Source organism: Lissotriton vulgaris, chromosome 6, assembly GCF_964263255.1.
Source record: "Lissotriton vulgaris chromosome 6, aLisVul1.2, whole genome shotgun sequence".
Classification (NCBI taxonomy): Eukaryota; Metazoa; Chordata; class Amphibia; order Caudata; family Salamandridae; genus Lissotriton; species Lissotriton vulgaris.
Genome location: NC_141694.1, coordinates 1,226,722,574 through 1,226,749,125, shown reverse-complemented (window position 1 = coordinate 1,226,749,125; position 26,552 = coordinate 1,226,722,574). Strand labels below are relative to the sequence as shown.

At 44.7% G+C, this 26,552-nt stretch overlaps 1 protein-coding gene across 1 annotated transcript in view; it reads left to right on the top strand.

Moving 5' to 3' along the window:
• LOC147708658 (uncharacterized) overlaps positions 1 to 26,552 on the top strand; it is a 176,897-nt gene that overhangs the window by 98,134 nt on the left and 52,211 nt on the right. Inside the window, exons 14-16 of the mRNA XM_086925759.1 lie at positions 751 to 840; positions 1,446 to 1,514; positions 3,603 to 3,689. Of these exons, the coding sequence (XP_086781885.1) occupies positions 751 to 840; positions 1,446 to 1,514; positions 3,603 to 3,689 (246 nt within the window). The remainder of the gene's footprint in view (positions 1 to 750; positions 841 to 1,445; positions 1,515 to 3,602; positions 3,690 to 26,552) is intronic.

Genomic DNA, 26,552 nt, shown 5'->3' with positions numbered 1-26,552 from the left:
TAAGAAGCCTCCTCCATCTCTGCTGACTTAGGCTGAGTCACTCAAGGAGCTTGTGGAATCCTGCAAGCTTCATAAGCTGTCGCTGGACTACCAAGGTCTTAGAGGAAGTCTAGAGACATCTTAGGGAAAAAAACACATGCACACACCATGCAGTCGGTATCTAGTCTGTAGACTTTTGAAAACTCTTACATTATCATATTCAGAAGACTTTAGTAACTGTTTTAACTTCACAAATTCTGAATACACATTCAGGTGCAAGAGAACACCTGACATGGGATTCAGTGAGCTTCTGTAGCTCACTACCTCTGACATTCCCCAGACGAAATGTCGACTCATCAAAATCTGCAAGACTAAAATCGTTTATGTGGACTTCATTATTTCCCAGGGAAGTTTTCAAAAAATGTCTTTTGAACAGAAGGATACACACCTCAAAAGAAAGGGCCATACTGAGTGAATATTTGGCTAGCCGCTGCACCCGCATGTACCGAGGCATAAATACATATGTTTCAAAATATTTCTATATATAAATGTATATATACATATATATGTGTGTGTGTGTGTGTATAACTTGATGATATACACACACTATATATATATTCAAGCATGTTTTTGTTATAAAATGTTAGGAAAATATTAATAATTTGATATCCTCAAATACAAAGTTGTGGGCAGAGGAGGAACGTGAGCCTCATTAGTGGAGGCTGGAGTTGGCCTTAATCTTTGCTGAAGTCATTTTTGGATTCTTTACAGGTTCCTATATGCCTTTCTAGACACCACATGGGACAGAGGAGTTTCTCATCCATTTTGAGCATCCCACATCGTAATGCTGGAAGAGTATGGGTAAGTGAAAAATTATTTTATGGAGGAATAGGAGCCAGGTATTTGGGTGTTTCAGTTGCCCTCCATGCATGTTCTCTAACATTGGATCCACTATAAATGTTATTTCACACACCCTGCTCCAAATCCATAACTAACTTGACCTTCTTCTAAACAAAGCTTTTCCTAGCATTTCTCACCGAACAATAATACCTCTAAACCTTAGCCTATCTCCACTTGTTGCACTGTCATTAAGCCCACTTCACTATTCCACCATGCCACTTTTCTGGCAAATTCTTTCCCCTTTCCTCTTCTTTCTTCATATGTCTGGGTTAGACATCACTCTTCTTTTAGCTTCCCCATTTCATTCTCTGGCACTTCCTCCCTCACCTACCCACCCTACAAATATTTTTTGGCTCGCTAGTTTTAACCACATCCATATTTCTACATTTACATGCTTTTCATGCAATTTATGAGATTACATCAGGTAGATAAACTCAACTTCTTAAAAGTGGGTGCTGCTAAACACTTTGATAAGGGTTTTTCATTAAGGGAATGGTGTTGTGTGGATAATGGAAGTGGGCCTTGGAGTATGTTTTGCCTCATGCCATTTTTTACCACTTCAACAGCCACGTTGGCCCACCACAGAGGCAATGATGAGGCAGAACAACAGCTTAATACTTTACACTGGCGAAAGGGTAAGTGACACATGATTTCAAAGGTACCATGTTTTTTAGTATTTTCTTTGTCCCAGTACATTTTAACTAGTTGGCTTCTAGCAATGGTGGATGGTCTACAAAGCCAATCTCATCCCTTGCACTCTGCACCCATCTAAAGCAAAACCGTTCACTCTCTTCTTTACAGCATCCTAATCTTATTGGCCTCTGGGTTTTGAAATGACTGTTTCTTTAAGTTTATCAATGTCAAATGAACGCTGTTTTTGCAAGGATTAATAAAGGCCACCAAATCATTCTTTACATATATGAATATTTACAATGCACAATTTGCAAGGCAGTCTATCTCTCATCCTTTCTTTCACTCCTCCAAACTATCCCACACTCCCTTCACATCCCTTTTCTGCACCTACACAGAGTAAACATATTTTTCAAATCACAACCACTTTTCAAGGTTATTGGCTAGATCTGCAGACCGTATATATCCACATCACCATTTACAAGTTCCTAAGACCTCATCTGACAGTTGGCTCTCTCAAATACGTTATGAACAGACTCCAAGTCGTACAGAATGCAGCTGCATGGCTGCTGTTGAATATACCCAGACATCAATCAGCCAGACCCTCCTTGAGGGAGCTTCATTGGCTCCCGGTCCAAGCCAGGATAAAATTTAAGTCCATAAGCTTGGCTCACAGAGCCATGTATGGGAGAGGCCCCACCCTGATACAAAAGTTGGTCTCACATTATTCTCCCCTTCGCCACCTCAGGTCAAGCTCTAACTTTCTGATGAATCCCACCAGCTTCAAGAGAGCCAGGTGGGGTGGAAGGTTTTTCGCCCACCTGGTACCTGTGGAACTGTATGGATCCGAAACTCCGACTAATTTAAAACAAAGCGTCCTTTAAAAAAAGACTCCAAACATGGCTTTTCCCCTAAACTCATGCACAAACAACTGCCTGTACTGTCTCACCTAAGCGCTGGGATTCCCAAGGGTAGCCATGCGCTTTAAAAATCCCCTAAACCTAAACCGACTGTTCACAATCCATTACAAAATAAAAGTACTCCCTTTTTGTTTTTTTGTAAACAGTGACAGCACTTTTGACATAACAGGGACACCATATTTTCCAGTCCAGTGGGGAGTGGCAATCCAATTTCAGACACAAACTTATTGTTTGGTGTTTGCAGAGCATTTGCCCTCCCTCCCTTCTTCGTATATGAAGTCACCAGAACTCCTCTATAGCCTAGTGGACCATATTACAGGTTACCTTTTATGTATTTTCTTATTTTACATACTTACTTTGGGGTAATAAACTTGAAAAGATTGATTTCAAACAGACAAATGTTATTGGCAATAGTAAGTAAAATATTGGATCATACCGTTTAGTTGCCTGCAGTGAAATAAAAAGTAATGCTTGATTATGCTGAATATGGAATTTTAGAAAACACATTCTTCTTATACGAGTAAGGGAATGTCCATGCTGTTCTCTCAAAGGGTCAGCTAGCAATGACATTTATTGTATTTAGAATATTTACATTTTTCAACTCTCCTCTTAACTTTTTTTGTCCTGTACAGAACTGTACACAGTTTGGCATGGTGGAAATTATCTTGTCAAATTTGTTGCAGGGTCCAAGGTCTTGATGGAATCTGAAAAGGGTTTTTCAATCGAGCATTTGCCTAAACTGCTCCATTTTGAAACTACATAATTGTGACTGCATTGTGTGCTATACATGCGTGTGCGTGTATATGAACATATACATATATGTATATATATACCTATATATATATATATACATATAGAGAGAGAGATAGAGATTGAGATAAATGTTTGAGATACATTTGGATGTATCTTGAGCGAGCGAGTGATAGGCTGTAGTTTTCTCCAGACATTTGTGGATATTCAAACAACAAGAAATTATAAAAGCTGCCTTTTCTAGACAAATCACATTACAGGTAAAAACAATTCAGTTTTCTAACGTCCTGTGATTATCTTTCTACCTATCCTAAAGTTGGGTCTGTAGACTGATCTGAGAGGAGAGGGGTTGTAATAATGTTTAGTGCAGTCAGCTTCTGAAGTCTTTTTGCCTAATGCCTTTTTATTTGGTATGTTTCGCAGCTACCCATTTGGCCTGCCACAGGTTTAATGGCACATTGGAGCACCCAAACGGTTACGCTCCTTCATCATACTGCTGGAAGAGAAATGGTAGGTGATAAGGGATGCTAGTAAGTGAGTTGGAACCTTGTATTGAATGTTTCCCTTGTCCTCCCATGCTAGCAATAACAAACTGGCCTCTAGTGTAGTTATTCAGCATGACACCAAAGATTCACCTATTCCTTGTCTTTCTAATAATGTCTTGACCAAAAGTCACTGATTGCTATTCATGCTCAATTATCTTAGGGCGAGAATGCATAAGACACACAATTGATGGACAGAGTGCGGAACAAACAAAACATTCATCCCCAGTCAAGAGATCTGGGTTAAATCCATCATTCTTTTGCTCACCATGCCACCCCAGTTTAGACCCGGTTTCCGGTCCAGGGATGCTTGTTTCCGGTCCAGGGAGGACCTGGCTTGGCAGTTCAGGCTGGACTGTTCCCATGAGGCACAGGGTCAAGACTGATTTGCATATGGCCAGCTATAAACTGGGGTGGCATGGTGAGCAAAAGAATGATGGATTTATCCAAATGTTTTGATTTACTCTGCATTCCATCTATCAATTGTGTGTCTTTTGCTTTCTCGTCCTTTTTGCCCCAGGTATGCCCACACGTGTGTCCTGGGCTCCCTGTGCCACTGGAATCAAGCTATCCTGGCTGAAGAGGGGTGAAACCCCGAAACCGGTCCTGGGATGCTTGTTTCCGGTCCAGTGAGGACCTCGCCTGGCAGTTCGGGCTGGACTGTTCCCATTGGGCACAGGGTCAGGACTGATTTGCATATGGCTGGGTCCAAACTGGAATGGCATGGTGAGCAAAAAAACAATGAATTTAGGCCCATATGTCTGTACTGGCGTGAATGTGAGACATTGTTCTGCATTCTGTCAATCAATTGTTCTTTTTGCATTTGTCACCCAGAGTGGGACGGGTATGCTCAGACGTGAGTCTCGTGCTGTCCATGCCACTGGAGTAAAGCTATCCTGGCTGAAAGCCCAAAACTGGTCATAGGATGCTTGTTTCTAGTCCAGGGAGGACCTGGGCTGGCAATTCGAGCTGGACTGTTCCCATTGGGCACAAGGTCATCACTGATTTGCATATGGCTGGGTCCAAACAGGAATGGCATGGTGAGCAAACAAACAATGGATTCAGGCCCAGATCTCTGTACTGGGGTGAATGTATGACATTGTTCTGCATTCTGTCCATCAAATGTTCTTTTTGCACTTATCTTGGTACACATTTTTCAAACAACATTTTTTCAGTTACCTTGTGGTACTTTCTACCTGAAACATAACATTTGGCTTGATTGCTTGATTTTTCAACAAAGTCGGTATTTTCATATCACCTGCAGCAGTGCCCCACCCAATAGAAATGTGTGTTAAATACGATAAGCTTCTAAGAATTCCGTTTGGCCTCGAACTTTATGTTGGCCGTTTTAAACATACCTGTCCCTAGTGACACCACATATAAGGGCACAAATGGAATGCCATGTTTGTCCTGGTAATATCCATACCCTCTAGGATACTCTTACCACATGGCAATTCCTGGAAAATCCTAGTCCTACCTTTAACATCTACATAATAGGCATCATAACAAATATAAAATAGAAATACTTAAGAACATACTAAAGAACATGTTTAGCCAATCCCTCTTAGTCACATTCTAGTTTTATTTTCTATGGCAGACCCATCAGTCCGATGCACTTCTCAATATGTCAAGAATATGCAGCATTCTCTAAGATTATCGTTATGCTAGAGATTTGCACCATCACGGATGCCCAACAATTTCCAAGATTTATTGTCCCAGGCCCATTATATTACTAGAGGGTAGACCACTGCAAGTTGCAAAGAAATATTGCCATTATGGTAGGGCCAGTATTTCACCATGGGTGGGCAATGTGAATCCTCTAATGAAAGTAACAGGTAGCCAAGAATCATCAACACCAGTGCCTCTGACACTTTCATTTTTTCCCCATGCTATACATACTAGCTGTAGGAACACTTTTTTAACCAATTGATGTTCAGGGAGCATGCTTCTTTCATCTCCCTAAAAAGAGCTCCCAAAAAAGGCAAATGTAAATAAGCAGGATTAATTTGCACAAAAAATGCATACACAAGCATGCACACTCACACACACATGCACACATTAAAGTAGAATAAAACCCGCAAGGAAAACAAGTAGGAAACATATAACTCCTGATTTCTTTTTAACTAAAAAGCCATACTTATTTTCCAGTTGTGGGCATCTTTCTCCACCAATGTAGCATCGCCCTACAGACATAGAAAGTACAATGGTCCTTTGAAGGTTTTTGAACTGTTCAGCACCACATTTGGTTTGCTCAAATCTATTCTGTAGATTAGGGTCTTGTAGAAGGCTGACATAAATCGGTCGACTAAACTATAAAGAAATAAGCAAGAGCCTTCATTCCCTCCAGCATTCCTTGCATCTTCCTGAATGATAGGTGGCATGTACCAAAATACTTGAATCTACCTCTGTGGATTGGTGGATCTCATGGGTCAAAAGAAAGATTCGACTAGGGGTAATACCAGATCACTTTCTCCATAGACTTATTGGTCTATTTGAACTGCCTTCAATGACTTCTCCATCTAATGCATACTGAATGTTCCATTAAGAATCCTTAAGGATAGCAGTAATTGTGCTAGGAGTTCTGATACATGCCAGTGTGTACGGAGAAGAAGGAACCTCCGAATGTTGCAGAACTGAAGATATAGCTGCAAAGTGATAATCTTGTGCCCTCTGCATGTTTTGCAACTTGTAGCTTTAGTAACAAATCCCTTGAAGATACTGCTATGAAGTACATAGGTCAACATACTCTTCTAATGTTGAGATCTATTCAAAGTGAGTGAATCTTTAAAGATTACTGATGCCAATAGCATTCCAGGTAAATGCTATTTCATCTGCCATTCCACATGATGTCATATAACCTATTTTGATGATTATGTAGCCATTACTTACTTAAGCTGAGTGATTTAGGAAGTGTGGCCTAGTGATAGGAGAGGGTCATTTGTGGAGGGCAGAGATGGTGGTTACTGAAGGTGGGCCTTGTACTGGGTTGTGCCTGGCTCTCTTTTTTGTGTATTTATGGCTATCAGTCTGGCCATTCCAAGACAGAATTACACAGTGGTGCAGCTTTGTGAGGTTCAGTGTCATACTGTACAATGATGAGGGAGACTGGGTAAGTAAGAGGGGATGTCAGTGGGGGTAATTATTTATACATTTTTGTGTTTCCTTTATCCTCCATTGATGTATTTCTGTTACTTTATTTGTGTGAGACACATTTAAAGCTGAAATCTGAAGGAAAATCGAACAATTTAGATTATGCGATTCAGGATGCTGAGCTCTGCTATGATGAAATATCTTCAAGCTAAACCTTCACAAAGTAACTGCTGCCACAACAATTTAGAGATACGCAGAAATAATGAGAGCCTTTAATGAGCGAAAAGTCCTGTAGCAGGATAGCCATTCACATCTTTGCTATGTGCATGCAGAAGAGTGGCAAGATGCTTGCTCTTTATAAATTAAAACACAAGCATGCATTGACAATTTTAACTCGAAATAAATATATAAGATTCTCTCATGAAAAAATTTATCCTATAAGCCGGGCAAAGAGCCCGAGCATGACCAGTCTACAGAGCTTCTTATCTGAGCAGCACATCTGTATTCAGTCTGATTACTGGAGATACCAAATCAGTTGTAAATAAATAAACTCTGATTAACTATGAATTGCAACTGATCCATCGTAAACAAAAGCAATATATTTCAATGTTATTCTCTAAAATACTTCAAAATGATTAGAATTAAATTTATTCAGATGATCTGTCATAACTGGCAGGCTATAAGGAGTAATTTCAACTTTCCTTTTTTCTCTAAAAATACAATACGAGCCAATCATAATCTTCCAACACATGTGCCATAAATGTCCATTTTAGCATTTCATTTTGTGTAAGTCAGGGTGTGTTTTTACTGAATTTCAAAATGGATTACTATGCCACTTTCATTCCTCAACCACTAGATACTGACATTTTTTCAAATAGATGAGGAATTCATTATCTTCCTTCTATTACAAATGATGGCAAAACTAATGGCTAACTGGGTGTCACTAACTTTGAAGTTTCCAATACTGACCGTCAAAATATTGGCATGAACTGGTCTACACTAAGGAGCACCTTTAGGAATGACAACAAAGCTCACCAACTTATATCTTCAATGTTCAATTTCCTATGCTGGAGATGCTTACATTTGTTTATGTCCCAATTTGTCAGGAAGGACAAAAGTGTGAAGAGACAAAAAATTGTGATCTGGTATAACCCCAGGGTTAAAGGAGATACCAAGGGGCTTATTAAAAGTCTGGCGGTCCACGAACCGCCAGACTCGCAGGGGTGCAGTGATCTTTCGAGCGCACTGTTACAATTATAGTGGTCAGACCGGCAATGGCCTCCAGCAGCAGCCAGGGAACCGCTGTTCCATGGCAGTGCTGCGGTGGTCTTGAGGCCACAATATGCCTAAAGGAACCGCTGCAGTCCTGCCAAGCATATTGCAAGTTTCTTCTCTGCCACATTTTTCTTGGTGGCTCCTCCTCCTTGAAAACCGTGCTAGAGGGAAAACAAAGCAGGCCCTATTTAGGGCCTCCTTTTGCCTCAGGGCCATGGTGTGCATGTAGGAGGCACTACATGTGCCCCCCGTGTGCATGCACCCCAGTTCCTGCATGACATGGTCCCATTGTTGTGCCCATTTTCTGAGGCACTGCCATGAGTACGTCAAATAAAAGCCCGCCAGACACAAGAAATACTTGCAATCTGGCGAGTGACCTGACAACGGGAATGGCAGTACGGCTGCGGGGAAGAACCGGCGCAGCACTGACAAACTTGTAATCAGGCCCCTGGATGGGACATAAGAGCTTCGCTAGCAAGGAACATATCTATCTGAGATATTTTTTACGAGAGGAGGGAAAATATGTAAACCCATGTTCTGTCATCTGAGAACATCGCCAGACATCCTCCAGAGCATAAGATTCCATTACTTGCATTATAAAGCAGCCCTAGCCATTTCATTTGAGCTGTAGGTGCTTCTCAAAGAAGAATTTAGTCTATCCCTGGGTTAAGGACGATGTTGAAGTCCCCTCAAATAATCAATGGTTCTGACCGCTGATGTAGCCTGAAAGCAGACTATTAAAGACCACAGGATAATCATGTCATAATGCGTAATTGGCCCCTCTTGACTGTTGCTATGAGCCATCGTCCACCCAAATCTATATAGTGGTTGATGAGTGTCTAGCTCTTATCCCGAGCCAGTAGGGCAATCCCTCTCTGAGAGAAGTGAAACAAGCTGAGGATAGGACTTGATCCCAGCAATCATCCAGAAGAGAGGCCTTTTTATTCAAGAGCTAAGTTTCCTGTAGGCCAACTAAATGTGGATGAAGATAGTGTAGCACCTCTTCAAATAATTTTCGCTTATAAGAAGCCTATCACATTGATATTCCATGAAATAATATGAAGATGCTGGTCAATACCACACCCCAGGCTAAACCTTGACATTCTTGTTCGAATAACTAGCACACATTGAAAGAGAACAACAGCACAGAATAATTATTGGCCCTAACTTTACCATCCACAACTATAAGGCGGTCTTTTTTTTACCACCAACCAAACTAAACATTCCAACTAAAAAATCAGTATAAAGACAAAAGTAGCACCAGACCTTGGCCCCGCCACCGCCCCAACACCCAGCCTTCCCCCAACCCTATCCCTTCCATGCAAGGCCCAGAAAAAGAGCTGACCACCCCCGGTCAAAAGAATACCATTAGCACTGTAGTAGACAGGAGTACATAAACTCCCCTCCCCCTGGAGCACCCCAGACCGAGGATGGATGTGGGAAAAAGAACTAAAGGGGCAGGATAGAGACCGCACGAGACAACCGCCCAAAGGACCCAAAATGTTTTCACCCAGAGCCATAATTAATTAATAAAGAACCCTCATGAAACCTTCATGAAATCAAATCCAAGTGTCAGCTGACCCTGCAGACCTAAAGCAGAGAGAAAGAAAAAAAAGAAAAAAGGTAAGGCGTACCCAAGAAACTAAGTAAACCACTCTGTAACAACCTACAAGGAAAAAGAATCAAGAAGAAAAAGACAAAACAGAATCAGCCAGATCCATTAGTCTGATTTTCCCCCACCGACTTGTCAAGAGCTCCTCAACCTCAGGTTGTTCAAAACATGAATACATATGCTCCTTATATTGGATGCACAGGATTGGATTGCTGGCTCCAGTAATGAAACCGAAGCTCCAAGCTTTTGAAGTGCCGGGATATGCTCTCTTAGCTGCCAACGCCGAACTGCAGTCTTATGAGAGAAATCTGATCGAACAAAAAAAGTCCACTCTAGCCTCTTTCACTGGTGACCTTGGAGGAGCAGCCCTGTTTATCTCCTAGCGGAGGAGGAAGTTACCCACATATATCAGGATGGCCCGTGAATACCGATGGATGTGAGAATGGATAGCGACGGGTTCTCTAAATCATGCTCTTCCATGTCCCAGCCCCACAGTGTAAGAATGGCTTCCCTAAACAACCAAACGATATAGTGTCTAGTATTGTTCCTTTGACCCTTCGGGATCCCCAATATCCTGAGGTTATTCCTGCGAGACCTATTTTCCAAATATTAGATCCTTGATGAGAGAATGGTCATGAGATCTGGGTCTTGACAAGACAGTTTGAAGGCTTTCCTGAACCTTCTCAACTTGCATAAGTTGTGAGTTCAGGGTGTCCATATTTGTTGAGAGCTTCATTTAATCCTAGGGTTATATCAGATCACAATTCTTTATCAAAGTAATGAGCTGTTGCCTTTCTGGGTCCGTGATAGATCTAATGCATCTGCTATTTCTGGGATTAAGAACTCTCAGGGATCAATCCTGCCCTTATGCAAGAGGAGTTCCACAGCATTCATCATAAGTGGTATGACTAGGTATTGGTCCCTTCCACAGACCAGATCATTCAGTTTCTTCGGGTCCACCATCATCGGAAACTGTCTACTACACAGTAGCACAAGCAAGAAGGTCAAATATCGGCCTCCGAAGTGTAAGACACAATTGGCTAGCTGGCACGAGGCAAGGCCTGTGGCACCGATCAACTTCCATTGGATTTCTATGTTAGTTTGTCACATCTTGTAGTACCGGTTCTCCGTGATACATTCAACTCTTTTAAATTACTTGGGCAGCTTCCTGGATCATGGACTGTGACCAACATCGTCATCTTTCCGAAGAAAAGGAAGGATCCCTGTCTTGGTGGTTCATATCAGCCTATTTCTTTGAATATTGCTGATTCCAAGCTTTATACTTAGATTTTAGTAAACAGGCTTGCTATGGTTATTTCTGATCTTGTTGATGAGAATCAACATGGTTTTATTCCACAGCAGGATAAAACCGCCAATCTTAATATTGAGGCAGACTATTCTCGAGGAAATCTGGTTAAAGCAATAACGTTAGACTCTGAAAAGGCCTTCGAAAGGGGCTCATGACCTTTTCAGAGGGCCATAATGGCTGTGTAAGAGTTTGGGCTGCGCTTTATTGCTTTGATTCAACAGCTTTACCAGAATCTTAAGGCTAGCGTTTTATGTTCAGGGTCTTCTACCAACCTATTTTAGATACGTCGAGCACCTGTAAAGTGATGTCCACTTTCACCTTTGCTCTTTGCGCACTATATAGAACCTTAAATTCAAGCCCTCAAGAGCCTGAGGAATACTGCTTTGCTGCGGATCCATCAACTTGAACTCAAACTGCTTGCCTGTGCAGACACCATTACCATCATGACCTCTGCCCCAGAGGATTCTCTGGCAGCTATTGAAAAATTAGCTAATGAGTGTGGGTCTATCTCTGTGTACAAACTAAACCTTGATAAGACCCTAGTCCTTACCAGCACTGTCCCTTCTTGGGATGATAGGCGATTGGTCAATTCAGTGACCTACCTCGGGATCTAAGTCTCTGTGAAAATGGAGAATGTAAGGGAATCTAATTATGGCATACTATCTGGCAGAACGCAGGAAATATTTAGTAAGTTGTTGTATATGAATTGTGGACCCTAGTGTAATTTTCCCAATTCATGCCCATATATAGGGATAAATCACCCTATCCTTATATAGACATAGAAATCCTAACCATAGTTAGTCTTAGCCTATGCAGTTCAAATACGGCATGGCTACTTCCACTAGTTCCGAAAATCCACAACGATTTCTTGGAAAAACCCGCTTCAGCAGACAGGGACTTCCCCTGCTTGAATATTGATTTACCTAAGAACTCATGGAGTTTTCAAAGAACTGATGGCCATATGCATCAACCTATTTAGAAAGTGCAAACGGTGCGAATCGCAAAATTTGACCGTTTGCGATTCCTAAATAGGTTTTTGGGATGCATCAAGCATTTTTGGTAAAACCGCTATTTTTAGCGAATTCCAAAAATGCGATTGCTTTTAAGGAATCGCAAATTTGCGATTCCTTAAAAGCAATGCATGATTAATTTTAAAATTGCGAATTCGCAATTAGGGGTTGCAAATTACCACGAGGTAGAACCTCGTGGTAATTTGCAAAAATGTGTTAAAATGCTTTAATTTGCATTTCAAAACACTGTCATGTTACAGACACACATGTCCTTAGGACATGTGTGTTTGAAACATGCACTTCAAAATACATTTCAGGGGTTCAGGGGGGGTCCTTTGGACCCCCCCCTGCACCCATGGAATGCATCACCATTTTGCGAATTCTAATTTGCGAATTCGCAATTCCCAATGAGAATTGCGAAATCGCAAATTGAAATTCGCATAATATTTGCTGTTCGGAAAAAATTGCGATTTTTACCGAATCGCAAATTTTATGCACTTTCAATCATGCATCCCGTTTTGCGATTCCTTAAAAATCGCTAATAAGGAATCGCAAAACGTTTTGTGGATGCATGTCACCGTGAGTCTTTGATGTCGTTATTATGTCCAACCTTACGTCAAACTCGGCACCTTCAAGGTATAAATATGCCCACACTTGCCCAGGCAAACACACAGTGGTTTGGAGCAGTTCGACAATCTACTTGCCCGATGCAGCTCGCTACAGCAAGTGCCGAAGGAAGCCGACCCTCCAGCAGACGCACTGAGAGAGATGCTGTCTTTTCTCTTGCAGAGAAATCCAGCTCCAGTGTTTCCAAGCAACCTTTGCAGGTTGTTGGGAAATCGAGTTCTGAGAGAGAGATACCAGACCGCCATCATTCTAAAACCAAGGTACTTAGCTGATTAGACCCTTAGAGAAATCTTGGATAGGTTCTTGGCAAAAGAATACTGAAACTAAGCTACACCTCACTTACTTCTTCCTTGTACTAGACCTAGGTTAGTTACACCGGGCTAGGTGTATTTTAGAAGCACCAGTTGAGTACTTTTAGTCTTTATTTATTAATGTATTCATTCTAAAACCAAGGTGCAGAGCTGATTAGACCCTCAGAGAAATCTTGGGTATGTTCTTGGCAAAAGAATACTGAAACTAAGCTACACCTCACTTACTTCTTCCCTTGTACTAGACCTATGTTAGGCACACCGGGGTAGGCGTATTTTAGAAGCACCAGTTGAGTACTTTTAGTCTTTATTTATTAATGTATGCATTCTATGTATTTTATGGCTTAGAAACCATATCCAGCTTTTACAGTATTATTTTATAATACTCTTCGTAGTGTACGCATTGTACTTTGCAACCAGTATTACGATTGTAGCAGTTCATTTCCTCTGCCTGAGAAAGAAGACTGTTCAATAAATACTTTTATTGAAAACGCCCGTCTCTCTATTTCTCTGCAACTCTGGTGAAACGAAGCATGCACGATTGACTGAGTGAAATAACTAACTATTGTTTCCGCGACTCTGAAGATACGTTTTTACCTCGGGAAACAAAGCTGTCTCCCGAGATGTTTTAAGCTTTAAGCGGTTGTTGAAAACTAATCCCTTCTTGTTTATTCGAGAAAGTTTCTAGTGACCTCGCTAGCTGGCACTCACAATTAAGTCTAATATATTCGATAGAGACCTAGTCGACCTCAGTCCTACGTCTAATCTATAGTATATGTTATTCCAATGCGCAGAGCCTATTGGGAATATAGGAACTACTCTACAAAGTGACATAATTTCACATTGGTCTAATCTGTCAATGCAACTTAATCAAGATGATTATTCTCCCTTGCTACCTATACCTCTTTCTGGCATACTTTTGTATTTAGCCAAATGCTTTTCTACACAATCAGAGGCTATCTAGCAAATATTTATCTGAGGTATAAAAAGCCTAGGGCTAATATCCTTATGTTACAGCAAACACAACTGGAGGGTGGACTTTAATTACCACATTTACGTTTCTTCTTTCTAGCAGCATTTCCTCCAGACTAGTAAAAGCATTGTGATACGAACCAAGAGGGCTTGTTTCCAGAATTCCTCTCTTGGGGAAACCAATATCTTCCCAAACTTTGGAATTATCGATACTGTCTGTAAGAAGTTGGCCTGGTATATGCTGTCCACAAATTAAAGTGGGCACCTTGCACCAGTCCAAACGACCCTTATGATGTACGAGGTCAAAGAAAACGTTTAGAAAGCTATCCCAGTAGTAGCTGTGAAGAGAAGCCTTCAGGCTTAATCGTGAAGGAATGTAAAGCAGCTTGTTTAACCAGAATGTCACCTTTAGTATTAATTAAATGAAAGGGAGCCACACAGTAGTTATAGAAATATGTATTTATTTATATAACACTCTCTAGTATCTCCTACACAAGGATACAGCACAAAGCCCACAATACTGTAGCACAGAATCAATCGTAAATAGCAATAATGCACAGTGGGCCCAGAGGGGGACCAAACCATGTACTAAAATAGGGGTATAAAACCACGACTCGAGTCAAGACCAAATCTAGAAGGTGTATAATCGCTGGGACCCCAAGGAACCACTCAAAGTGAGTACTTAGGGACCCCATGGAGGACGGGTGCAGTGTGCGTACACAACCACTTGTGCCGTACAATGCAAAAGGGGAGTTGTGGTTGCACTTTTACAGTTTACGGTTTAAGGAGCCTTCCGAAAGCACTAGGAGGTTGGAGAGCTACGCCACCTGTGGATACTGTGGAACCCGAGTTACCTATCCCAGGGGAGCAGGGTGCATAGGTCTGAAGTAGTGTTGGAAACCACTGTCGATCTTAATGGGAGTCTTCAATCAACAGTCACTGCAGGGAAGGAGAAAAGCATCCAGCGGAATCAAATGTGCTTTCAGGATGAAGAGAACCTGAAAGCAGAGGGAACAGAGTGTGTGTCACCGGGAGTGACAGGGCTCATTAAGCAGATGCCCACCAATGTCGGATGTTTCAGGTGAGATGAAGGGTTTCTTGACTCAGCAGTCACGGGGACCAGGCAATGTTGAAGATGACCAGGAGCCGGATGCGAGCTGTCCCACGAAGGATGTCGAGTGCTGAGGGGTTGGAGTCCGGCGGGAGCATCAGCAAGCCTTGTCAACGGCAACCCACGCAAAATTTCAAAAAAAGTTGCTGAGTAGACCAGCAAAGTCCAGGGGACTCAGCAATTGCAAGGGAGTCAGGGCAAGCCTGGACCAACCAAGGAAGCCACAAGAAAGTAAAGTTGACCCACACAGGGACCCACAGGCCGGAGCCATAGGAGTCGTGAGGAGACCTCAGGCAGTTTAAAAGAGCAACAGCTTGCAGGGCACAGAGTGCGTGGAGGCCAGAGTTCTTGGTAGGAAATGTGCTAAGAGGTAGAGGCTATTGACAGCCCAGTGCACAAAGTTGGGGAACGCCACCAAGCATATGCACTTGCAAAAGTACACGGTGCACAGGGGTTCGGGTTATGTAGTCCCACGACGAATACTGGCCTCAAACTTGGTGAGATGTCAGTTCAGGCTCAAGAAACATCGTAACCCACCTCCTGTGTTGCTGGAATCTTTTGGAGACCTCAGGACCTCAGGAGCAGCAAACCAGTCAGATGCATTGCTGTGCCTACAGATGCAGGGTAGTGACTCCTTCACTCCAAGGGAGACACTTCTGTTGTCTTTGATGCTCCACAGGCCCTGCATGGAGCTTGTATGGTGCATGGGCACAGACCAAGCTTAGGACAGAGAAGGAGACAAAGTCGGGCCCAGTCGAAGACCAGCGAAGTCCAGAGTGTCCAGGCGGTTGGTCAGTGGTTTCTTCTTGTTAAATCTTGTCAACGTCAAATCTAATGTCTCACAGCCAGGTAAGACCTTTTGTACCCACGGAAGAGGGTTTGACAGATTCAGGGGACCCACCCAGAGGAGGGTCTGGACAATGGGGAGGATACTCCCCTGTCATTTGTCCAGTTTCACACCAGAGCAGGAGCCAACGGCTTACAGAACTGGTTTGAACTTGACTATGCACAAGGACACCAAGTAGGCCCCTCGTGCAGACTTTCAGGAACTTTGGAAGTGCACCCACCCAGCCCCAATACACTAATTCCTGTCTGGGAGGTGGTCACAGCTCCCTGTGACAGGATGCCTATTGTTCTGCCTTCCCCTGCTCGAGCTTGGCTCAGCATCAGGAGGGCAGAAATGCGTCTCCGGTCGGGCGCATCCATTTTGTGCTAACCGGGTCAAGAAGGCTGGTACTTAGAAGACCAGGGACCCCACGTAGCTTGCTTCGGAAGGGTGGACACCGGTTACCAGGTTGAGCTTGGATTTCGAGGTGTTTGATAGCAAACATGATATGTTTTGTTGCAGCCGTTCTCGAGATAGCATTTACCGCAAGTCTGGCTGTGTCACAGACAACCCGGGAGAATGGTCTCCGAAGGCCGCAGAAGGGCTCTGTTCTTGGAGGAGCATCCTCTCACTTAAAACCAAGCTTTCTGCCTTCAGGGTTGTTAAGGGCTGCTATAGGGGTGACTTATACGTTTTAAGTGTAGTGGCCCATAAATATAGTCAACCTATATCTTTCATAAGTGGTGCAAGCATCAACTTATACAGACTGCAGTAGCAGGCTGTAGTTCCATTTTGCATGGCCTCTCCTGGGTGGCATAATACATGTTTCAGGCCATGGGAGTCCTCTGGGGTACTTATGTCCTGGGTACATGTGTACCATATACTAGGGACTGACAAGTGTACATCAGTATCCAATCTAGAGTGTACCTAGTACATGACATAACCAATTTAAGGAGAAAGCAGATAGACTGGGGTCCTGATTAACAGGATCCCAGTCAGACTAGTCAAAACAGGGTAACATCAAGCGAAAAGTGGGGGTAACCATAAGAAGCAGATCCTACTTTCCTACACTGTTTATTTGAAGCAGACTCGTTTTAAGACTCTGGGGGTTCTTACACTCTCTTTGGGCCTATCCGAAAATGCAGATGTCGGAAATTACATTATTTAATGCATATTCTTATATAAATTATAATCCTAACTTTTCCCGTCAACTGCACGAAAATTTTATCAACTGCTGGCAGGCATCCTGCATACTTACTTTAGGCGGCTCTTTCTTTGAGGGTGACTGTCTTCCCTCTTTCGAGATAATATCACAGCGATTTTCTCTTCCATGCTTTTCTCGAGGGTGTAAGCCGTTAATTGTTCCTTTAACGCCTTTTTAGAATACTTGAGGCAGGTCCTACCTAAGAAGGGTATTAGTTGGGTGTATCAAATGATCCTGCCAGCAGAGATCCAACAACGGGCTGACATTTTTCAGACATTAATGAACAATCGATTGGCAACCAGGCATAGAAAAAGACAACGGGCGCTCAGCAGACAGTAATGGGAGGTAGTTGTACTGCAGTAATGATGGTGCTACCAGGTGAGGAGGGGTCAGTTGCCAATTCCACCCCAAAAGTCTCTTCAATGAAAAGAGTAGGAAAACTATACAAATCCTTTCTCAGCACACATTAAGTAATAGATGGTCAATAACAGTCTCAAAGTCTCCAATATTCTAGTCCACTTTTAATCCATAGACATCCGTTCAGGGACATGGCTCAACTCATAATCGATTTTCATCCATACAACTTCATCAACAGCATGGCTTAGTTCATCAACAATAAAACTTGTTACAGTTGATTCATCAACAATGCAGTTTCCTCTAGCCAACACATGCTTTGTTGTGTGTTATCTCAAACCTTGACTTCTTCAGGGCTGCAATTCCAAATACACAGTGTCACAAGAGTTATCTCAAGTCTTGAGACAAAACCAACACCCATTAGTGTATCATGCAAAGTGAAGTTTCCTACCGTAAAAGAAATAAAGCTCCCGATTGTGTAATTGTGATCAAAAGAGACAGAACCGTCACCTAACATAATGACAGACTATGTATAGTAATAAAGGTTTCAAAAGAATACGCCAAGGAAACACATAAATAACACAGTAATGGCTGTGTTCTTTATGTGTTTCCTTGGCTTAGTAGTATAGTTGATGAATTAATTGTATCAAGTTGCCTTGTTGATGAACTAAGCCATGCTCTTGATGAAGCTGTATTTATGAAAATCGAATATGGATTGAATCATGTCCCTGAACTGATGTCTAAGGATTAAAAGTGGACTAGAATATTGGATACTTTGAGACTGTTATTGATCATCTATTACTTAATGTGTGCTGGGAGAGGATTTGTATATATTTTTCAAACATTGGCTGATAAGTGAAGCCGATATCTCGGGGTCAAAGTTATTCCTGATGAAATGAGACATAAAAATATTTTATCAAATTCAGTTCTGAATGTCTCCCGGGTTAAAACTCATCAGTTCAAATGTATCAATGACTTCTATTATACTCCTTATTATTTATGTATTATGAATTTGAGGCAGGACTCAAAGTGTTTTCGATGTTCTGGCGATTGGGCAGACTCAGTTCATATCTTTGTCACTTGTCTTGCTATTTTTCACTACTGGCAGACTGTATTTGTTAAGCTGAATAAACTTTGAATAACTATCACGAGGTGGGACCCTAAATTAATTGTATTGGGGCATTCACCTTGTGTACTGGCCCACCTAAGCAGTTTTTGTTTCTGTGCTATCTCTGTTGCTCGATTGAATCTGGCCTGACATTGGTTGCTGGCCCAGGTTCCAACCCTATGCTCTGGTGGCATGAATTGACCAATATAGGCCTCTTGGAGAGCCTGATTATCCCTAATGATGACGGCATGCTTGCCTTAGGAAGATATTGGCACCGTTTAGGGGCAGTTTAGCGATATTGCAGGCAGGTCGTGACCACCCATCTCCACAGCTTATACTTTCCTTGGGGCATATTATCAAGAACGGCATTAAAATTATTGCTAGTATAGCGGCGATAATGGGCTTGATAATATGCCCCGGAGCATTCCAGTAGAAGTACATGTTCACACCAGAACATGGACTTCTATTGGAATTCTCAAGGGCATATTATCAAGCCCTTTATCTCTGTTTTTTTTCACAACCGTCTTTATTGAATTGTTAGGCAAAGCATAGGTACAGTTCTCCAAAATCAGGAGGATACCGTCCACATTAATCAAATAGCAGGATGAACAGAAGCCTAAATTTGAAATGACCCCTCTTCCTGTCCCACGTCCCACCCACCCCCAAAAACACACCCCAACTCCCTTCCCCGGCTACTAACCCCTTATCCCACCCTAACCCCGTGCACGTGTCCACATTTCACAGAATATACAGGCAAGGCAATGTAGGTATCAGGTAACGACCTTGGGCCCAATGTCCCCATCCGGAGGCGGCACATCATCTATAGCAGCTGGGGGTTCCAAATCCAGTCCTCTGTAGTCTGCCCACCGCTTCCAGATCTTATAATGTTTCCGGGGGCACCCCCTGGCCTCAAACACAGGTAATTCTAAGCCCATAAGAAAGTCTAAGCCCGCCTTCCAGGCGGTAAGCGGGGGGGCACGATCACTCTTCCAGGCTTTCGCCAGGTCTCGCTTAGCTACAACCAAACCTAGTAACAGTAGGTGGCGTTTATAGATGTTGCCTCCAACATTTTCCAGAACATGGAGGAGGCCCAGCCTGGGTGTACGGGGGAGATCCCACCCCAGCACCTCCGACAGACAATTCCACAACCCATGCCAAAAGCGAGTCAGACCCACACAAGACCACACCGTATGCAGCAGCGTTCCTCTTTCAGTTCCACAACGCAAACATTCCGGGGCGGCAATGAGGCCTGCCCTCCACAGTCTTTCCCTAGTGTAGTATGCTCTATGCAGGTATTTAAATTGTATGAATCTGAGTTGCACAGCAATGGCAGTCCCGCGGGGAGATTCAAGTGCCTCCCTCCAGTCATCCTCATCCAACGGGCCAACAACCGCCTCCCAGGAGGCCTTCAAGGACAGGAGAGAGGAAGAGCAGTGAGTAACCAGCGTTTGGTAGATTTTGGAAACCTTCTTATCTCCCAGGTCCCCCATGAAGAGCTTGGCCTCCACCGGGCTGAATTCAGGAAGCTGGTCTAGCCCCACCAGACTCGGCGCGAGTGCATGGTGAAATTGTAGATATTTGAAAAATTGGGTCCTGGGCATATCGAATTCGGAGCTGAGATCCTGAAAGGATTTGAGGGTAGTCCCCGCGAGGACATGGCCGAGGGAGGAAATCCCGATGGCGTCCCAGCCACCAAACCCCGACAGGGAGGCCAGCGCCGGAAGCCGACCGTTGTGCCACAGCGGAGTTTCGGCTGTCAGCCTGCCCCACCAACCCATACGGCGCCGCGCCTGCCTCCAAATCACAAAGACCACCTGGGTGACCCGCGGCAGCATCCTCCTCCGCCTGGCCGAATACAATAGCGTGTGCAGCGTGGCATCGCCCATTAAAAAGTGTTCCAACGCGTACGCCGGGTCGCTGTGGTCGCCATACCACCATTCATTTAGAACCAGCAGATGGGAGGCCTGGTAGTAGGACAGGAGGTCAGAGGTAGCCAGACCTCCGCAGTACGTGGATAGAAAGCAGGTCCGCAGTGCCACTCTAGAGGCACCCCCAGCCCACAGAAACCGGCCAAGTGTTGAGTTCACGCGACGGAACCACTGCGGGTCAATCCTGTACGGGTGGTTCTGTAGCTGGTAAAGAAGCCGTGGCAGGGCAACCATCTTGAAAATGGCAGATCTGCCATATATATTGAGGGGCATGCGAGACCAGGCCTTGATGTCCGATTGGACTTTATCCCACACCGGCAGCACGTTACGCTCCCACGCGACCGCGGCAGTCTCTGACAGGAAGACACCCAGGTATTTCAAACCACCGACCGCTACTTGTAAAGCCGAGGCCCAAGGATATGTCTCCGGCTCGTCGCCCAGTACCCATAGGGTCGATTTACGTGGATTAAGAAAGAGTCCCGAAACCTCTCCAAACACTCTCATCATATCCAGTATGCCGGGGCCAGAGCGGGGAAGGTCTGTCATAAAGAAAAGGACATCATCCGCATATAATGCTATTCTATCCGTGAGTTCCGCTCCCGAAACAAAGCCACGATATTGTGCATCGAGACGTACCCGTGCGGCCAACGGTTCCATGGCCAGTGCAAAGAGGTAGGGGGAGAGGGGGCATCCCTGTCGGGTTCCCCTGGCAATTGGGAACTTCTCCGAGATCGCACCAGAGATGCGCACCGAGGCGGTAATGTCTGTGTACAGCAGCCTCACGTAGGAGATGAATACCGGTCCCAGGTTGAGGAGCGGCAGAAGGGCAAAGAGTTAGGTCCAGCTGACTGAATCGAATGCCCTATCTATGTCCGCCAGTAGCAACGCCGCCCGATCCCCGGTCGCCCCCACAGCGTCTACCACCGCCTGTGCACTCCTAATATTGTGTCGCGTCGCCCGGCGCGGCATAAAGCCTGCCTGATCCGGGTGGACCAGATCTGCAATATACGGGAGTAGCCGGTTTGCTAGAGCCTTGGCTAGTAATTTGGCCTCAAAGTTGATCAGAGATATGGGGCGATAGGACTCGTGTCGATCAGGGGGCCTACCTGGTTTCTGAAAAACCACAATTTCGGCCTGACGCCAGTCCGACGGCAGGCTACCTTGCTCCCGCGCCAACTCCAATGCCCTTCTATAGTGTGGCCCAAGCTGCAGGTGGAATTTCCTATAAAATTCGCTGGGGAACCCACTCGGTCCCGGTGCCTTGCCTACATTAAGCTGGCCCAGCGCATCTCCCAGTTCCTCCGCCGTCAGGGGGAGGTCGAGGGCCTCCCGTACCTCGTCCGAGACTGCCCGAGGAGGAACCTCCGCGAGGAACTCAGCGATCGCCTCCGGCTGTAGACACTCTCGAGGCGCATACTGCGCTGCATAATAGTGCGCAAAGCTCGCCGCCAAGGTCGCAGGGTCAGTTATCGCGGTCCCCTCCCCATCGGTGAGGCCCGGTAAGGTGACCGGTTGTAGTGTTTGTTGGCAGAGTCTATGGAGCATGGTGCAGGATTCATCACCCCATTGGTAGACCCTGCTCCGCGTGGCCAGCCAAGCTTGTCGAGCTTCGTCTAGTAGCACCGAGGCGTAGGAGTGTTGTGCCTGCAGAAGGAGTCGTACCGCCAGATCATCCCCCTCCCCCCGGGATCGTCCCTCCAGTACTTCCACACGCTCAGCAGCAGCAGCAATGGTCTCCTGACGAGTGCGACGGGCAGCCGCGCACCAAGCAATGTCGATGCTTCGCATAGTGGGCTTCATGGCTTCCCACACAGTCACAGCATCAACCCCTTCCGTTAAATTCTCCTGCCAATAATGGGCTATCGCGCTACACATATGCTGTGTGTAGTCCACTCGCTGTAGGTGCCACGAGGACATCCTCCACCGAAACGGCCGGCGGGACTTGCGCAGGTCGATCTGCACCGTAACAGGGGAGCGATCAGACAGCCCCCGAGGCCTAATTGCAGCCCCTTTCACCCTGTCGAGGAAGGCCCCCGGCACAAATACACAATCCAGCCGTGAGAAGGAGCCGTGTACAGCCGATACATACGTGTACTCACGCGCCCTGGCATGCAAGTGTCTCCAGGCATCCGCCCAGCCCAGCCCATCAATCATTGCCTTCAGCTTTGTTGGGGAGGCTGCCACCGGGACCCCCCGCGCACTCCGCCTGTCCAGGCCCACATCCACCACATCATTCCAGTCGCCACCGATCACAGCCAAGGAGTCGCGAATCTCAGCCCACAGATCAAATAATTTCTCAGCCAAGGACCACTGCAGAGGGGGGGGGCATATACACAGCCAAACACCACTGGCTCCGAGCCAATCGTCCCTTTCACAAACACATACCGACCCTGAGGATCGAGCCAGTGACGCTCGTGGGCATAGGACAGCCGCCTGTGCATGAGAATAGCTACCCCCCTCGAACCCCTGGAAAACCCGGCATGGAATACCTGGTGGAAACCAAATCGATGCAAACTCAGTGTCTTTGTGCCTAACATGTGTGTTTCTTGGAGGAGCATCACATCAGCCGTGTGCCTTTTACCCCAGCGCAGTACCGCCCCGCGTTTGATTTTGTCCAACATCCCCCGGACATTCCAGCTCACTATTCGCATAGAGTCATTAGGAAGTTCTCGCCCTGAGGTGTCAGCCATAGTCACAATGAACAAGTCTCCGATGCCTCCAGGACCCGACCCAGACCACCCACACCCTACAAGCCAAATCAGCAAAAATCACGTGCACCCCCTTCAGAACACCCACCACCCTCCCAGTCCCCGTCCGCCCGCCCCGTTCCCCCAACAACCCACCTCCCCACCCCCCACCCCTATACCTCAGAGAACATTGAAGTACCTGTCGCGGCATGGGGAGTTTCAGACCCAAAGCAGAGCGCCTAAAACCCACCATACCAATGGATCCCAACTTTCCCCCCCCCCAACTAATAGAGTCGCTCCCTCAGGACCACCCCCCCCAGTCACGGGAGGATCAGGCGGCCCATCAGAAAGTAGCCCAAACCCCCATTGTACCAAGTATCCAGATCACATGGAGAGCGTAGTAGTCAGGTGCCACCCATCGGAAGGCCCCCAAGCCCCACCATGGCCCAGGTCATACTACACCAGTCATCGTCCGCTCCGCCACTTGAGCCTCCGAACAAGGCCTTCAGCAGGGTCCACCGATGGAGCCGGGCAAATGAATGAGAATTGAAGTCACACCATGCTCAGTTTTCTTTTCCCGATTGGTCAGTATCAGGCTGCGTCTCGCTCAGCAGGCCCTCCCTGGACAGAGAACGCCGTCGTGAACGGGACTTCCGATGTCGTTTACCCTTGCCGGCGGTGTCGCTCCGTTCCTGAGATGATCCACGCGATGGTCCAGAACCCAGACCCGGCTGGGCGTTCGGGTGGAGCCTGACCGAATCATCCGTCCACTTGAAGATGTCTGGGTCCCCAGTTAGACGCTCACTGCTACACAAATGGCTCAAAATGCTTGGTTTGTGATTTCTTCCTCACTAACTTTCATTGTACCTCTTTTGCTGCTACTAAATTGCCAGAGGCACCCCCTAAACAATTTAAAATAAGTTGTAGCTGTACCCTTAGCAATGCCAGATTGCTTGTTAAGCATGTACTAGAGTTTGCGGTGTTCATGGAGAGTCAGAATATTGATCTGGCCTTTATCACTGAAACCTGGGCAGATTCGTCATCTGACCCAGACATATTATCGGCATTACTCACGGGATTCAGGATATTTAGACATGACCACCCACTAAAAAACGGTGGAGGGCTTCCATTCATATCCAGAGATTATCATAAAACTATTTTCAATATCTTTCCTAAGAGGTCACTCTGTGAAACTATACATTCTAAAATTGAACTTAATAGTCACTATTCTTTTAATGGACTTCTCATTTATCGCCAGCCTGGGCCTAGAAAAGCCTTTACTGAATCCATTGGTAGTTTCATAGAATTAAAAGCTGACGCCACAGATTTTACTATTCTAGGTGATTTTACTTTCCATATGGATAACCCGTTTGATCCAGAGTCTATTAACTTAATGGATCATATGGATGGTGCAGGTCTAACACAAATTGTAAAGGGCTCTTCACACAAAGCTGGGCATCTTCTTGATGGTATTTTCACAGACAATCCACAGCTCATCTGGACATCCTCGCTCCCCTTGACATGGTCTGACCATAAGGCGATCATGTTCGAGATAAATGGCTATCAGAGGCAATAAAATCATGCCCACAAATTAGAAGTACTACTAGGAAGAATATGAAGTACTATTGATGCTGGTCAGTTTAGTTAATCTCTTATTCATTCAACTCCATTGGTCAGCCCTGATTCGGATACAGCTGTTCGTAACTACCATCAATGGCTGGACGTATCATTAACTCAGTTAGCTCCAGATAAGAACCTTCGTAGCCATAAGACTAATATCTCAGAACCTGGTTTTACAGATGATCTTAGATGGGAAAAGCAGGAATGTAGGGGATCAGAACGTAAATGGAGACTTGAGTATAAACCAGAAGATAAAGAGAAATATAAAATCAATTTTCAGAGCTACAAAAAATTAGTCTAATTGAGAAAAATAAATAATTTGAGGCAAAAATAGAAGGATCTGTGAAAACCTCTAAGGAATTATCGCAACAGTTAAAAAACTATAAAAACTTCCAGATCCAAAGAATCCTAATATTAATCAACAATTCTGTAACAAACTAGCCCTTCACTTCCAAGATAATGTTAAATCTGTCTATGAGTCTTTTCTAGATATTAGTCAAACTGTTGATTTAAACACCAGACTGGCGAAGGACACACATAACGTCAGTCCCCTATCCCATTTTGGGCCTCTTATGGTGGGTCAGACACAAAAGACACTGATGCAGATTAAATGGGGCTCTCCACAGGACCCATGTCCGGCCAAGATACTGCACTTGGTCCCAGAGGTGATAGCCACACACCTCACGGCCATGTTTAACAACCTATTTGAAGCAGGATATTTTCCAATAGACTAGAAGACAGGGTCTATTCTTCCATTATTAAAAAAAAAACTTGGATACTGCGGACCCCAACAATTATTGACCAATTAATCAATTGCCTTTTCCTGCCAAATTGGTCAAAAAAATCATCAACCAGGACTCAACTACCTTTCTAGACAAAACAAAGAGTCTTTATTCCACACAGTTCGGATTTCGTAGTCATCATAGTACTGAACTGGTGTTGATTACAGCCACAGAAGAAATCAGGCAGATGATAGATAGTGGAGTGAATGCGGCTCTGATCCTCTTGGATCTTTGAGCCGCATTTGATATGATTAATCATCCTCTTTTAAATGGTCACCTTGAATCAATTGGGATCAAAGACATGGCACTCAAGTTTATCACCTCTTTTCTGGCTGCCCGTATCCAGACAGTCTCTCTCTGTGATTTTATCTCACCAGCCTTCTCTTTGCTGTCTAAGGTCACGCAGGGCTCATATCTGAGCCCCCTCTATTTAATCTCTGTGTTACCCCACTTGCAGCTCTAATCAGATCATTCGCTTTTCTCTGGTTTTGTATGCTGATGACATGCAAGACTGAGATCCTGTTGTTTGGTAATAACCCCTCTTTTTGGTCGAACAACTGGTGGCCCCAGGAACTGGGGATTCTACCGATCCCCAGTGGTAAAGTAAAAAACTTTGGAGTAATTATTGTTAGTAAGCTATCTTGTGAGGGACAAATAAATCACATCACTTCCTCATGTGTATTCATTTTGAAAAGTCTAAAGAAAGTGTTACCTTTCATTCCATTGAGCCTACAAAAGATGGTATTTACGACTCTTATTTCATCCAAAGTGGCTACTGCAACAAGCTTTTTATTAATATTCAAAAGCAATATTTACATAAGTTACAAACGCTGCAGAATGCCACAGTACAGTTACTGCTAGGCATCCCGAAATATAAATCCACATCTCAAGCATTGATCCAATTACACTGGCTCCTAATAGGTAAACGCATCCAGTTTTAGACACTCTGTATTGCCTTCAGGTCACACAAAGGCGCTGGCCCTGAATAATTGATACAGCGTTTTCAAC